This window comes from Dermacentor variabilis, chromosome 7 (genome assembly GCF_050947875.1).
Source record: "Dermacentor variabilis isolate Ectoservices chromosome 7, ASM5094787v1, whole genome shotgun sequence".
In the NCBI taxonomy this organism is placed as follows: domain Eukaryota; kingdom Metazoa; phylum Arthropoda; class Arachnida; order Ixodida; family Ixodidae; genus Dermacentor; species Dermacentor variabilis.
The window spans coordinates 173,396,490-173,411,448 of NC_134574.1; the positions used below are offsets into that span (position 1 = coordinate 173,396,490).

A 14,959-nucleotide genomic window follows, 5' to 3' on the forward strand; every position below is an offset into this window, starting at 1 on the left:
GTAAGATTTGTGGTGATGATAGCAGTTTGGTGACTGCGGGTAAGTGATCGCTACCATATGACGTGTCGATAGCTTCTCATCTAAGATCACTAAAAGGAGATGGCGAACAAAAAGCTAAATCTAAGCAACTAAAAGTACGGGAAGTCGGTGAAAAGTAGGTCGTACACCTGAGTTTAAAAGACAGATGTCATTTGACAGAATAAAATCTTCGACGAGTTGCCCTGTTTGGTCAGTTTTGACACTGCCCAAAAGAATACAATGAGCCTAAAAATCTCCTACTAAAGGAAATGGCTCCGGTAAGTGATCTGTTAAATTTTCTAAGTGTTTAGTAGTAAAATGGGTGTGGGGGTGGAATATAAAGTGAACAAATGGTGATGGCTTTGTGAGACAGAATAGTGACGGCTACGGCCTCGAAAGATGTATTCAATTGAACATTTCGTGTAGGAGTGCCGCCCTGCACGACTATAGCGAATCCTCCTGACAAGCGACTGGAACATTTGCGGTCCCTTAGGACAATGGTGAAGCCCTCAAGGAATTGATTGTGTTTGGGGTGTAAGTTTGTTTCCTGTAGGCAAAATGCGACTGGCGGAAACTTATTTATTATGTCTTTATTGTCACCTACATTGTGAATCAGTCCTCTACAATTCCAGTGTATGATAAAAGCCACAGTGGCGGAATTGAGAATGTTAATATATGTGTATGTATTAAGCAATTGTAGGCGACATGTGTTAAAGGCATTGTACTGTTGGAAGAACGGTAACCATTCAGGTTACCGGTACCTTTCTTGGCGGAGTTATTGAGAGCTTATCTTTCTTAGTGCCCTCCAGAGAGCGCTGATCTTTTATCGTCGATGACGCCGGAGTTCTTGCGTCGACCTCCATAGCCTTCTCCGAGGCGCTGGATGGTCGAGAACCAGGCGCTGAGACGCGCATCTGAGGCCTGGGAGTTTGGTTTAGCCTAGGGCCCTGCGAAACCGGGGTCTGCATGCCCGTCTTTGATGAGGATGGAGCATCACTGGCTGCTGCCACCAAGGGGGCGGATGAAGTTACTACTGGGCCACAAACTGTGGTCCCTGTAGACCCCCGAGATCTCTGGCGCTGCCCCTGCCGCACCGCACTGGCGTAGGCTGTCTCAGGTAAGTGTGATACCTTCTTTCTTGCTTCATAAAATGAGATCTCTTTCACCGTAAGTGCAATCATCAGTTTTTCTTTCTTCCAGCAAGGGCGAGATCGCGAATACGCTGATCTCCTCTGCAGTTTGTGCAGTGTGGAGGAGTATTACATTCGTTCGACTGATGATCATTGGCACTAAATTTTGCAAATGTCGATTTACCTCTGCATGATTGTGATGCATGTTTGAACCTCTGGCACCTTAAACACCGCCTCGGGTTTGGGATATACGGTCTCACGTTGATATTCACATACCCTGCATCAAGTGTACTAGGTACAATACTAGCTGGTACCAAAGGTAAGTATAACGTGTTTGGTTGAAATTTGTTCGTCATTTCTTCGGACAGTTATTCTTTGAACCTTGATTGAATTTTGTTCTTGGAAACCTTCCAGGATTTCGCAACGCTCAGGTTCAAGAAATCTTCTGATATCACGCCCCTGCTTGTGTTTAGAGAATGGTGTGCTGAGGTTGACTTTGGTGTCAACGACACTGGCGAGATCAGCGAGCTTTTCTACTGGGTCTTTGGTTTTGAATTCAAGGAGGAGGTCCCCACTTGACATCTTTGAAGCTTTGTATTGCTTTCCAATTTTTTCTACGAGGCATTTCGCCACTAGGAATGGAGATAGTTCTCATTGGCATGGATCCTTCACTGTGCATCACTTGGTAGCGTGGGAATGTTTCCACGTTTCTTCTTAAGGTGAAATAAAGAAGTGCTTCGGTGCGCCCTCTATTGTAAGGATGATCTGGAAGGGGGAGGGGAATGCATTTGCGATGACATTCTTAGAATATTCAGCGGCGATGGTAGCCACCCACCACCGAGCCCAACAAGGGGACGCTACGAGGTTAGGAACATACCTGTAGACAGACGTCAGCTATACAGCGCCGCTATAACCTAATATATGTACCTAAGGCTGGGTAGATACACACGGTTAACCCTTGCTGCCTGGAAAATGAGAAGTGAAATTAAGTGAGTAGAAGACAGGAAAGATTGAAACTGAGAGAGAAAGACGAAGATTGGAGAGGGGGACAGCAAGAGGCAACCACGGATTTCCCCCGGGTGGGTCAGTCCGGAGGTGCTGTCTACGTGAAGTGGATGCCAAAGAGGTGCGTTGCCGCCACTGAGGGGCCGTAAAGGTCCAAACACCCGTTGTTGGCTCAACCCCCAGGATCCCCTTTTCCCCGGAAACGGTTAAGCCGCGCACGGTTAGACGCGGGAGGGTCCAAGCTTCGTGTGCTCGGATACGTGGTGTCGCAACACACCAAACGCCTGCTGACGCAGATGCCCCTGTGGGGGTCTGCGAGTATAGTTCCAGTAAATTTTGTGTACTTTCTGCTTGTCATCGCCATAGGCGACGCGTATTTCCTGATAATTAAAGCAGACAAGTATAATGCGCCGGAACACATTAAAATGCACGCACCATGGGATGTGCGTAATTTGAGCGCAAAGTAGACAGTGGCTTAGTGAGGAGTACGTGCTAGAAGAGTCATGCATTCCTCCCTGTACTGCGGGAGAATGAACGAAGAAACACACGGAGAGAAATTCGCAACTGCGTCTTTAATGTAATAAATAATAAATACATACAGCTCAGAGATGCAAGTTTCATTATGCCAACCCATCTATTCGAAGGGGTAGCTCGCCATGGCGGCGGTCGACATGAACAGCGCAGTTGAGAAGCATGTCGCGAACAGGTTTTCCTTTGTTTGCCACATGTTTTAATGCCAGTCATTTAGTAATTCAGAGGCGCATAAATAAGCGGCTTCACGTTTTTTTTCTTAAAGTACATTTGCCATCAACTTGGATCCTTACTCTAACAAATATATTGCGGACGTTCCTTTCCATTAGTTTTTTCTCGCGTAAAAGCCGATTGAGATGTTCCATCTACTGCCATGATTAGTCGACAAGCTCACTGTGCTTAGGTCAATAAAGTGAATGTCGTTTGTAACAGCTTTGCAATAAGAATGATTTATCAATAAATTGGGATAGAAGAGTTAGATTTCATAATTAATTGTTCTATTCTTAGAGCATAACCTATAGATATAACTGTCACTCTTAATTGCTAAGGACAGCCGAGAATTTCACAATTCCGTTCAGATTTATGAACCCAATTTCCAGTAATGTGCTTTTGGTCTTGATTTCGGAAAGAAATATAAGTCGCGTGCACAATGACATCACAGTTGATTGAACAGCGCTAAGGAAGTGGTGCTAGAAACCCTGGAGACAACCTGCATATTAAACGAACGCTAAATACAAACGTTACACCAGTCCAATGGTAATAATCGTTTTGTTGTATATTTCCACATGTTCATTGAGAGTAAAAGGCTCCAGCATTATTAAAAAAATACGATGCTTAACATCTCTTTTTTTAAAGATTCGGTGTCGAAAGAGCACCAATAGCGTCCCATCAGTTGCCAATTTTGCTATATTTTAGCGTTATCGCTTGTTTATTTTTTGGGAGAGGGTCTACGATAAGATTTCGCCACGACTATTCGTTTGCTTTCGAACTCAATTCTTTTTGCGTAGCAGCTCAAATGAGCCATAATCTGTGGCAAGACGGGGACTGGGTCCATGAAATTAATCGTGGCTTAGCCACATATTAAATTATGGGGCTTTACGTGCCAAAACCACTTTCTGATTATGAGGCACGCCGTAGTGGAGGACTCCGGAAATTTCGACCACCTGGGGTTCTTTAACGTGCACCTAAATCTAAGCACACGGATGCTTAGCCGCATATCTCGCCTCGTTTTCGGCGACAGAGAATCTCTCCTCCGATATTAGATTCATTCATCGTGCCTTTAAGGAACAGCGAAACTGGGCAGCGCAAACTGCCTCCACGAGTTCAGGCGGGTGCAGCAATTGTGCACTATTTGTGAAGCAGGTCACAGCCATTGCCGTAGAATTTTCTTCGTGCGCTCGGCGACCTCGCCGCACTGTGGATCGCACTGCACTACACAGCTTGAGAAATCTGAACACAGAAATGTTAATGAAGTTATGTCGTGCTTCTAAACAGTCGCTCGCCGCCCATGATGAATGACGGCACACTGTATGTATCAAGACAGAAAAAACCTCGACCACTGCGTTCCTTCATTTTAAGCTGCGTGTCGAGGCCAACACAGCGTTTGGCCGTTCGAGCACCCGCGCAACATGTTTGCTTGTTTGGCACTGATCGCGCTTACGAAACGTTTTTACGGATGGATTGCGCGTTCTTTATTCCGTTTCGTTTTAACGCGTACCTCACGTAAGCTGGCCTGGATGCACCACGCGGCTGATATGCCGCAGTGAATGTGTGGTGGGTGCGAAATTAGCGTCCCTCTACATGATGTGTTTGTGTAGCATGCCGCACCGCTAATATCCAAGAATGCAGGCGCGCGCTTGCTGCTGCAAAGGAAGGCGTTCTGGCACGGGTATACTATGTCGTGATCATGTTCACCAAAGCAGTGGGACACGTTTCCCGCACGCGTCTTTCTTCCATTACCTCCTTAATCTAAGGTGAATCGTGTTTTGCGCGTTACTGGAGTCGCTTGCCTTTTCCATGCGAATCTCGTGATGCTTGTTAGAAGAATTATCGTAGAAGAGTGCTATAAGCGATTAACGATCGTTGTTTATTTTTCAAAGTTGTCGCACACAGCTTAGTACCGTAGTCCACAGGAAGACTCCGCAAGGCCACCCCCATAACCTGCAAGGCGCGTCGAGGGTTCCTACGATATTTGACGTTGCCTTCTTTATTGCTCAATAAATTTGATACAACGATAGAGAAGCTCAATCGGCAACGGTTGGTGGAGGTACGGCAGCGCTCTGCTTCCCGCTGCTGGCATATAAGCGTTGCGCGATGGCTGTTGCACGTGTGCGCTGTTTCGATCGCAGCCAGTAACCGTCAAACTGACGCCATGCAGTGTTTTATTGGGCGCTAATATTTCTTTCATCTCTTGAGGCTACAAAAAAAGTGCAGTGAGATAAAAGTCAGGCGAATCTTATTTTTTACCACGTGGCATTGTCTTCTTCATATGTCAGACGTTACGCGGTCGAGGGCGGCATGACGTCACGGAAATGGCTCAACAACCAGTATCGCGTTCGCGAAAGATATTAATACTAAAACTGAGCTGCGAGGATGACAGCTCAGTTTGCCGCATGAAAGCGCCAGCTACACGGCCTAATTTGCCTGGAGACACGAAATGATTCGACGGTGAAATGAAGATTCGGAGCTATAATGTTCACTAATTAGTTCGGTCTTAAGTTTAGCATTCCAGGAAAAAATACTTATGGAGACATGCTGGAGTTAATGGTATTCAAGATTTATTTTGAAAATAATGCTTTATTATCCAATTCCTTTTAACGTGCACCTAAGGCCGATAAGGCTGAATCTAAGTCTCTTAACCCAATTTCAGTAATCAATGACACATCATATTGCATTTAAAAAGCGCAGCATTGTAATGCACTGTTTTTGATTAGACCGTTCTTTTGAGAGATTGAACATTTAAATACAGATCGAGGTCGTTTGATCGTATGGTAGGTTTAGTAGAATGAATGCCGAGTTAACCTATTGAGGAATTTGCATAATGTGGGTGAGAACAACGTTCTCGCATGAGTTACTAATCAATAGATCGACGCAGTGTCCCCTAGTTAGATTAACAACCTAACGCGCATGTTATCTTTATCGGCTGTGCGATGTTCACACGTTGACCTTCCGGTTAAATTATCGGCACGCTCACTAAATGAGTGCATCGACGTTTGATCGGCTAAGATAATACACTGATTTATAAAATGACTCTAATGAACTAACAATCATGGTGGGCGTTTGCTGTAGGAGTGGCTGGAGCACACAAAGCGGCAAAAACGCAGTGAAGTCTATTTCTGCCACCTATAGTGCCGGAGATTTGCGCAGTATAAATGGCAAACGTAACAGAATGGTTGATTGGCTGATGACAGGTGGATAGATTGATTGTTTGATAAGTTGGTCGGACAGCCGAAAAGCAACTTCGCAGATGGAACAAGCAGGCTGTGTGTTCGTGCGACTGATGAAATATTGGTCGACCGAGAATTTTTGCGTCTATGACTGGCTGCTTAACTGATTAGACAGATCAGTAAAGCAAGTGTCAGACATCGACGCCGCTGTATTTACAATCTCTTTCCCCCCAAACAATAAATAATAAGGCACACACGCTTCACAACATCACCGCCGCCTTGTGGTGGCGCTACCGCAGCATCGTGACCCGCCGATCCGAGGTGGCGGCAGTGCAATTTGACGCCTGCGCGCCCTCTGGACAGGCGCACTTGAAGCCGCCGTCTGGCATGTCGATGCACGTGCTACCCTCGACGCATGGTGGCGGGTCGGTCGCCTCGCACGCGGCTGGAAGAGGCTTGTCACACAGCATTCCGCCCCAGCCTGGCTCGCAGGTGCATTCCCAGGGCTTGTTGCACGAGCCGTGGCGGCAACCCGGGTACGGACAGCACTGGCTGCAGTTCTCGCCCATCCAACCGACTCGGCATCGGCACTCGTTCGGCCGCGCGCAGTAACCATGCTCGTGATGGCATTTGGGCGAGCACACCGCTGCGAGGACGAAAAGGGCATACATGGTGGGGGCGAGGCGAGTTGCTGGGCTAAAACACGCACGAACACATTCAGTGACGATCTAGCGGCACAATGCGGGAGAAATGCGTTAGATTTACGTTGCACCTCTTTAAGGTCTCGGATCCATGATTTAAACCCTGTTCACCGCATTGCAAAGTGTTGTTCAGGAGCTCAATCGACAAAGGTCCTGCCTCATCGAGAGACGCAGTGCAACTGACGGATCACACACACACACACACACACACACACACACACACACACACACACATATTATATATATATATATATATATATATATATATATATATATATATATATATATATATATATATATAGTAAAGGTGTTTGTTCATTACCAGCGTTTTGGGTCGACCGTTAGGGCAGGGCACGGATTGCACGAGCTGCGTTCCCCGACAAAAGCGCTGGAGATGATGGCCCAGTACAGCGCTGGAACGAAAACGGAGCCGTCCGGCGACCTAACAGCTCCTTACTATGAATGGATCATAGTATGGCTTGAGGCGCTCGACGGTGACAATGTTTCGTCCGCGACAGCGCCTGTCCCAAGACGGTTCAACGGGTTTGATCACGCAGTTGACGGGGGATGCGCGTTCGACGATATGGTAGGGCCCTTCGTACTTGGGCAGTAGTTTTGAAGAGAGACCAGGTGCAGTGGAAGGAACCGAGAGCCACACAAGCGCTCCAGGAAGGAAGGTGGGCGCAGAAGTGGTGTCACCACGAGTGCTCTTCTGGCGCTCTTGGTCATTGGAGGTAAAGGCCCGTGCGAGATCGCGGCACTCTTCAGCATGTCTTGCCGTGGAAGAAATGGGCGCACATTCAGGCGCATCCGGCCGGTATGGTAGAATTATGTCGACGGTACGTGTGCGATGGGTACCGAAAATACAGTAAGAAAACGGGTGAAAAGCAGGTGGTGCTCTGAGTAGCCGTGTTTTACGTGTAGGCTACGAAGGCCAGAATGGCGTCCCAATTTGTCTGGTCGGAGGCGCCGTACGTGGCAAACATGTCACCGAGCGTACCGTTGAAGCGTTTTGTAAGGCCATTGGTTTGAGGATGGTACGCCGTGGTTGCGCGATGAACAACGTGGCGCTCTTTAAAAATGGCTTCAACTACTTCCGACAGGAAGACACGTCCGCGATTATTGAGCAGTCTCTGAGGCGGCCCATGGCGCAGGATGAATCGACGCAGCAGGAAGGAGGCAACATCGCGCGCTGCAGCTGCCGGGACGGTGGCAGTTTTGGTGTACCGCGTGAGGTGGTCGACTGCCACAATGGCCCAGTGGTTTCCAGCCGATGTCAGGGGAAGGGGCCATACAAATCGATGCCGACGCGCCCGAACGGCCGGGTAGGGCAAGGTAAATGTTGCAGAACGGCTGGCGCGAGCCGGGGTGAATATTTCTGGCGCTGACAATCGGGGCAAGAGCGAGCGAACTACTGAACGTAGCTGTACAGTTGCTATCAAAAATACTCGGTCCACGTCTCCGGGCGCAGGAGCGGCTGCGGGGCCAAACCACGGGCTATCTCCATGGAATGCCTGCTCTGAGAGTGCATTGAGTGACGCCAAGCTTCGCCCTGACTCTCGTGCGGCCAGATCACGCACTTGATAAATTTGGTGATTGGCGTGTATATTTGCCACACAATGATCGTCATCTGCCTTGCTTGCGCTTCCTCTCTTGAAAACGCCGTGCCCGCTACTTTCCTGTCGGGAATGCTATGTCATGCTTATAACGCGCATGCCGTTCGTTACTGGAAAGTACCGGGCTCGCCGCGTTAAAGAAAAAGAACGCGGACACGACAGATGACGATTATTCTTGTGTGGCAAAAGGGTGTAATTTTGCTTAAGAGTGTAGGCGTGCCGGCAGAAACCGCGGGGCACTGTAGTGCTGAACTCAGCGTCACAAGTTGGCGGCTGGACGTAAATATATTTATTCAGTCGTGTTTTTTACTAATTGAAACAATGTGTCACTATTTCGCATTATTGGCGGCGCCTCCAGGACACCAAAGCGGCAACCTGGAGATCCTGCGCTGCCTGCTTTATTATAACCTCAGGTGCTCTCCTGAGGCCTCCGTTTCCGGTTACATGCGCCCTCCTGGAGCAGTGCTTGTAAAAAACGCAATCTATCGTCGCGACGAAAAAAGCGACCCGCGACTTATACAACGACAGTCAGAACCTTGTCCCTTCAGACACAGCGATCACCAAATGGGGGCGTCCGTGCCCACTACCTCACCGCACGCGCGGCCAGCGGCGGAGTGTAAAGAAACTCGACCGCACTCCGCAATGCCGGCATGTCTAGGGGACAAACGCATACAACACACGCTTAGAAACCTCTTCTGCAGTGCCTAGGCAGTCACATATTCGAGGAGCAAAGGCCTCCAAATTTTCCGACTCTTACTCGCGCCTGCGCAGGAACGCCGAGCGCCGCGAGAAGCTCCCCGCCCCGCTGTACCTACTAGCAATTGTAAAAACGTCGCCCGGAGCCGTCGGCCGCGTACATCCCTCGCCAGTAGTACCGCTGTCGAAGACTTTGATAAGTTTTGAGAACTCCCGAGTGTGCCCACTGTGGATCAGCGTGGAAAGCTGTGCACATTTTGGAACGCAGACTGCGAGGTATACTACTAACAATCATTGTCACCCGTCGGAGTTATAATTGCGTCGGTAAAGCAAGTTTTCGCGAATGGCGAAATCGGGAGCTTGACGACGCAACGTGCGAGTGGTTGGTTGCTCTGATGAACCAGAAAGCAAGACTATAAGGGAGGCAATCCAATTGTCCTTGCGCTGCTCAGGAGCGATGGCGGTAAAGTCGATCGAAGAAACGGCAAACTGGAGATAGTGAGCAGCAGGCATTGTCGTCAGGCAAGGGAAAGCGCGAGAGGGAGTCGGCGTCAGAATGCTAACGTCCGCTGCGAAACAGCACGCGGATGTCGAAGTCCTGCAGGCGGAGTGCCATCAGGCAAGACGGTCTGAGGGATCTTTTATGGACGAAAACCAACATAATGCATGGTGGTGCATGATTACATCAAATGGACGGCCATACAGATAAGGCCAGAACTTAGTAAGAGCCCAGATGATGGCCAGGCATTCTTTTTCTGTCGCAGTGTAATTTGTCTCAGCTTTCGTAAATGTACAACTTGTATAAGCCACGACATATTCAGGAAACCTTTGTTTGCGCTGGACAAGAACAATGCCGAGGCCAACACCACTAGCATCTATGTGGACCTCGGTAGGGGCTCTCGGGTCGTAATGGCGCAAAATTGGCGCAGACATTAGCAAACGGCGGAGCTTTGCGAAGGGCTCGTTGCACTCGGACGACCACGAAGTGAGGGCCCGTTACTTCTCTTCATCAGGGGCGATATGATGGCGACGAAATTGCGAATGAAGCGTCTGAAGTAAGAGCAGAGATTTATGAAAATGCGCAATTGTTTGACGGACTTTGGCTGACGGACTTCGGCGACGGCCCGAGGTTTGGCTGGATCGGGTAGAATTCCATGCTTGGGTACGACGTAAAATAGAATTGTTAGCTGCTGAGCAGCAAATCGGCACAGTTATTTAGGTTTAGTTGTAGCCCTGCGTTTGTAAAAGCACGTTAAAACAGACCGGAGCCTTTGAATGTGCGTGGTAAAGTCAGCACCAGAAAATGTTAGTCAGCAGCACAACGAATTTTAGTGGCTGCCACCTCGGCCATGACGTCACACCGAGAGCCGCCATCTTGGATTTGGGAAACCGGAACTATGGCGCCATTTCGTCCCATGACGTCATAATTACGTGGTTCCACCTCTATCCGCCATATTGCACCATTACGTCATCATTGGCACCCGAATTTGACCGCCATCTTCGATCTCGGATTACGAAACGATGTCGCCATTTTTATTATGACGTCACAATCACGTGGTTTTACTTTTAGCCACCATATTAGAAAATTACGTCATCATTGGCACCCGAATTTAGCCGCCATCTGGAATTTGAGATTCCTAAACTATGCCGACACCTTTGAATCTGACGTCATAATCACGTGGATCCACTTTTATCCGCCATATTGGATTAGGACGTCATCATTAGCACCAAAATTTTGCCGCCATCTTGGATTATGACGTCAAAGTCACGTGACGTCACCGATTGGGTTGCTATTGATGTACTATGGGGGCCGCCATCTTGGATTTATCAGTGACGTCATGAATTGGCGGCCATATTGGATATAACAGTGACGTCACCAATCAATCACCAATTGGGCTGCTATATCGATTATTATGGGGGCCGCCATCTGGAATTCCTCGAACTGAAAATTTCACGCCGTAGGGAGGCTGTAGCAGACCCCAAGAAATCGAGAAACGTGATGAATAAGAGCAAATGCTCTTAAACAACAATGTCGTCAAGATAGCACAAGCGGGTGTGCCACTTCAAGCCGCGCAGAACTGTGTCCTTCATGCGATCAAAAGTTCCGGGCGCATTACAAAGTCCAAAAGGCATTACAGTAAATTCGTATAAGCCCTCAGGTGTGACAAAAGCTGTGTTCGGCCGATCGGGGTCTGCCATGGGTACTTGCCCATACCCTGAGCGCACATCTAGAGATGAAAATAATTCTGCGCCTTGTAGACTGTCAATCGCATCGTCTAGGCGCGAGGGAGGGTAGACGTCCTTGCGAGTGGTCTTGTTGAGGCGGTAGTCCACACAAAACCGCACAGAACTACAATTCTAATACACTGTACACAGAACCATCTTTCTTCGTAAGAAGGACGACAAGGGATGCCCATGGACTGTTGGAAGGTCTTATCGCCTCGCGGCGAAGCATGTCTTCAACTTGTTCGCTGATTATGCGACGTTCTGGAGGAGATACACGATACGGACGTTGCCGCAATAGCGGTTGCGAGTCAGTGTCGATGCGATCTGTAACAGTTGACGTCCGGCCTAGGGAACAATAGCCCTACATCGAAAGAAGAACGAAATCATTTTAAGAGGCACAAAGCTGAGACCGCAGTACCGGTGTAAGGTCATCGGCAATAGAAGAACCGAACACATCACTGTGTGTTTGGTTGTCACTGTTTGTCTACATAATTGTTATCGCAATAAAATGACAGAATTAATTTCATGATAGGGAGCATTCCTGACTAAAAAAGCAGGCTATTTTCTGTCGCCCGATTTCAAAGGAGATACCAATAAATCATCATCACACTGTGCTAGCGCCACCATAGCTGCAGAATGGCCATTCTAGCCACCATAGCATGGCGGCGGATGCACCAAGGTCCCCGCTGCCTCTGATGATTTGCAGTGTGATGTCGGTGTGCTCTGTTTTGTGTTAGAAAAGCGGGTAGCCGATGCCGAGAACATCATTTCAGTCGGCACACGAGGGGTATAGTGGATATGTCCAGCAACGTTCCACTGGGAAACCGGGAATCGCTTTGTCTGATTTATTGAAAATGTGGAAGAGCACAGGGAAGACGTGCTCTGCCGTGAACTGCAAGAACTGCGGCAGATGATGAATATGATGCTTTGTGGCGCAAGGGCCAAATGTGGCCAAAGAGCGCCAGGCCCGTGTTAATGAGTTCGTTGTGTGACTATGATGCGAGAGGTGGACGTTACGTGGCTGTAAAGGGACCTAAAACACACTGTAAAGTGCATAAGATCTAGGTGAGACAAAATGATGCCGATGCTTAAGGAGCTGTACAATGAACAAGAAAGATACATTGTGAAATAATGATGATATAGTAAAATGCGTCATAGGTAAATATTTGAGAGAAGCACTACTGCTTTAACAGTGCCCTTGAGATGCAAGGGCCTGGATGCATGTGCTATACAGAACTGCTACTGATTTAAACGTTCTATGTTCTCAAATTTCCCCAGATGTAATTTTACTGCAAGAAACCTGGTTATCCCCTGAAAAACAATTTTCTCTGCGCAATTTTAGCTCCTTTCGCCTAGATCGCCCATCTAGAGGTGGGGGACTGTTAATTATGGTCTCAAGCAAGTTTTGCCACAGGGCAAATATATCATTCCAGCTGATGTCTCCAGAATGTGAAATTCTAGCAGCAGAAATTACTCTCCCTGGCAGCAGGCCTTCCTTGTTAGTCAATATATACTTTCCCTCGGGTGTGCAGGATACACACCCACTAGACTCGGTTATGGCAAAATGCGGTAAAGATATAGTTTTGGCAGGTGACTTCAACTCTCATCATGTATCATGGGGATCCAGGACAGACCTGTGCGGAAAGCGACTATGGGATGGGCAATCACAAATAGCTTTTCGTGTCAAAATTCAGGATCACTTACGTTTCTTCGCGGACAGGTTAGATCTGCGCTGGATCTTACAATCTCAGGTCCAGGTCTTCCCATATCCGCATGGGAAACGGTGAATGTCGGGACAACCAGCGATCATTCTTCTGTTGTGTTTGAAGTAGTAGGTCCGCAGTCCACCGTGGAGGCTCGAATACACTCTTTTGTGGATTACGGTACATTTAAAAAATGGTTGCAGACCACTTTCAAATCAATGGAGAATTCTCCGTTGAGAGCTGAGGATATTGCTCAATCATTGACACTTCGCGCAAAATATCAGAGTTCCAGTTAAAGGCACGCAAAAACACTGTTTCTACAAATTGGTGGAATGAAGATTGCTCGCGGGACTACAAGCGACGTAAAGCTGCATGGAAACAACTCATGCATAACCAGTCTCCGAAAAACTGGAGCAACTATAAATTCCTTGCTGGAACATTTAAAAGAACGGTGTCTAAGGCAAAAGACGATTACAATGTCCGAAATTTCGAATTCCTTTCAAAAGCAAATAATAAGCATGCATTATTTCGGTTTTTGAGATCCCAAAAAATGATTCCACGCCCCTTGAACTGGGAGTCGGTAGTTTTAACCATAAGTGAAAAAGCTGACTCTCTAAGTGTAATCACGCCAGGGTTAGAGACCCGCTTCGCTACCTCTCTTCCCTTCTCTCCTCACGGACAGGGCACTTCAGAAGATTTCGAAGAGTTTTCTATGGCAGAATTGTCCCAAGCCGTTTCCTGTTTACCAGCTGCAGCTCCAGGTCCCGATGGACTTACTACGAGGATGATTAAACTTGTCTTTGAAGTCGCTCGTAACGGCTTGTTAGATGCCGTAAATTACTCAGTACAGTATGCGTGGTTCCCTCCTGTGTGGAGAATTGCGAAGGTGATTCCTCTGCTGAAAGACCAAACCAAAAGGTATGTCCCAGACAATATTCGGCCTATCTCTCTAACATCAAATTTTGTAAAATTAATAGAAAGATTATCAAACGCACGTATGGTTAAGTTTGTGATCACAAGAGAATTATTGAGCCCCTGCCAAATTGGATTTAGACCAGGGATGTCCATTTGGTGCGCACATGTCGACCTAGAAAGCCGAATTCATTTGGCTCATTACCAAAAACAGTATGCTGCCCTAGTTACATTAGATATTTCTAAAGCATACGATAGTGTGGAATACCCTTTATTAATAAAGAGGATGCAGGATATTGGATTGCCTGGCTACTTCGCGACGTGGACTGCAGAGTTCTTGCAGGGCAGGGTGTTTTACTGTGCACAAAGTGGAATTTCATCAGGAAAATTCAGACAAACGCACGGGGTTCCTCAAGGTGCAGTTTTGTCCCCGCTGTTGTTTAACATACCACTCAGCTCCATTCCGTATCATCAGAATGTAAGCACGTACGTTTACGCTGATGATATAGCGTTTTTTGCTTCAGAAAGTGATATTCAGTCACTGTACGAATGCTTACAGGAATACTTATGCGAGCTAGAAGCATGGCTGGGCAGTATTCGCTTGTCCCTTAATGTAAATAAAAGTGCCGTTCTTGTCTTTGCCCTACAAGACCCAGTTACTATATCCCTCTCATACCGTCACTCCTCTATCCCACAAGTGGAAAAAGTCAAGTACCCTGTAATTATTTATGATAGAAATCTTGATTGGCGTCAGCATACTGAACATATAACTTCAAAAGCTTCTCGTGCAATGGGGATATTAAGAAGGATAAGCAATTATCGATGGGGCATGTGCAGAGACACACTCAATGATTTCCGACCTATACTAGAGTTCGGCTGTGTGTTATTCTCCAGCGCCGCGGCTTACAAGCTACGCCCACTAGTTTTACTGTAACAGGAAGCGCTTCGCTTATGTCTGGGGCTGCCAGAGTTTGTAGCCAACGCTGTGCTCTACAAGGAATCACGATTACCTTCCCTTGAAATGAGATTCAAAAT

At 47.5% G+C, this 14,959-nt stretch overlaps 1 protein-coding gene across 1 annotated transcript in view; it reads right to left on the reverse strand.

Moving 5' to 3' along the window:
- Positions 1-2,759: 2,759 nt before the first annotated feature.
- Positions 2,760-14,959, reverse strand: part of LOC142588933 (uncharacterized) — a 119,757-nt gene continuing 107,557 nt past the window's right edge. Inside the window, exon 7 of the mRNA XM_075700744.1 lies at positions 2,760-6,716. Within this exon, the coding sequence (XP_075556859.1) occupies positions 6,361-6,716 (356 nt within the window). The 3' untranslated portion in view covers positions 2,760-6,360. The remainder of the gene's footprint in view (positions 6,717-14,959) is intronic.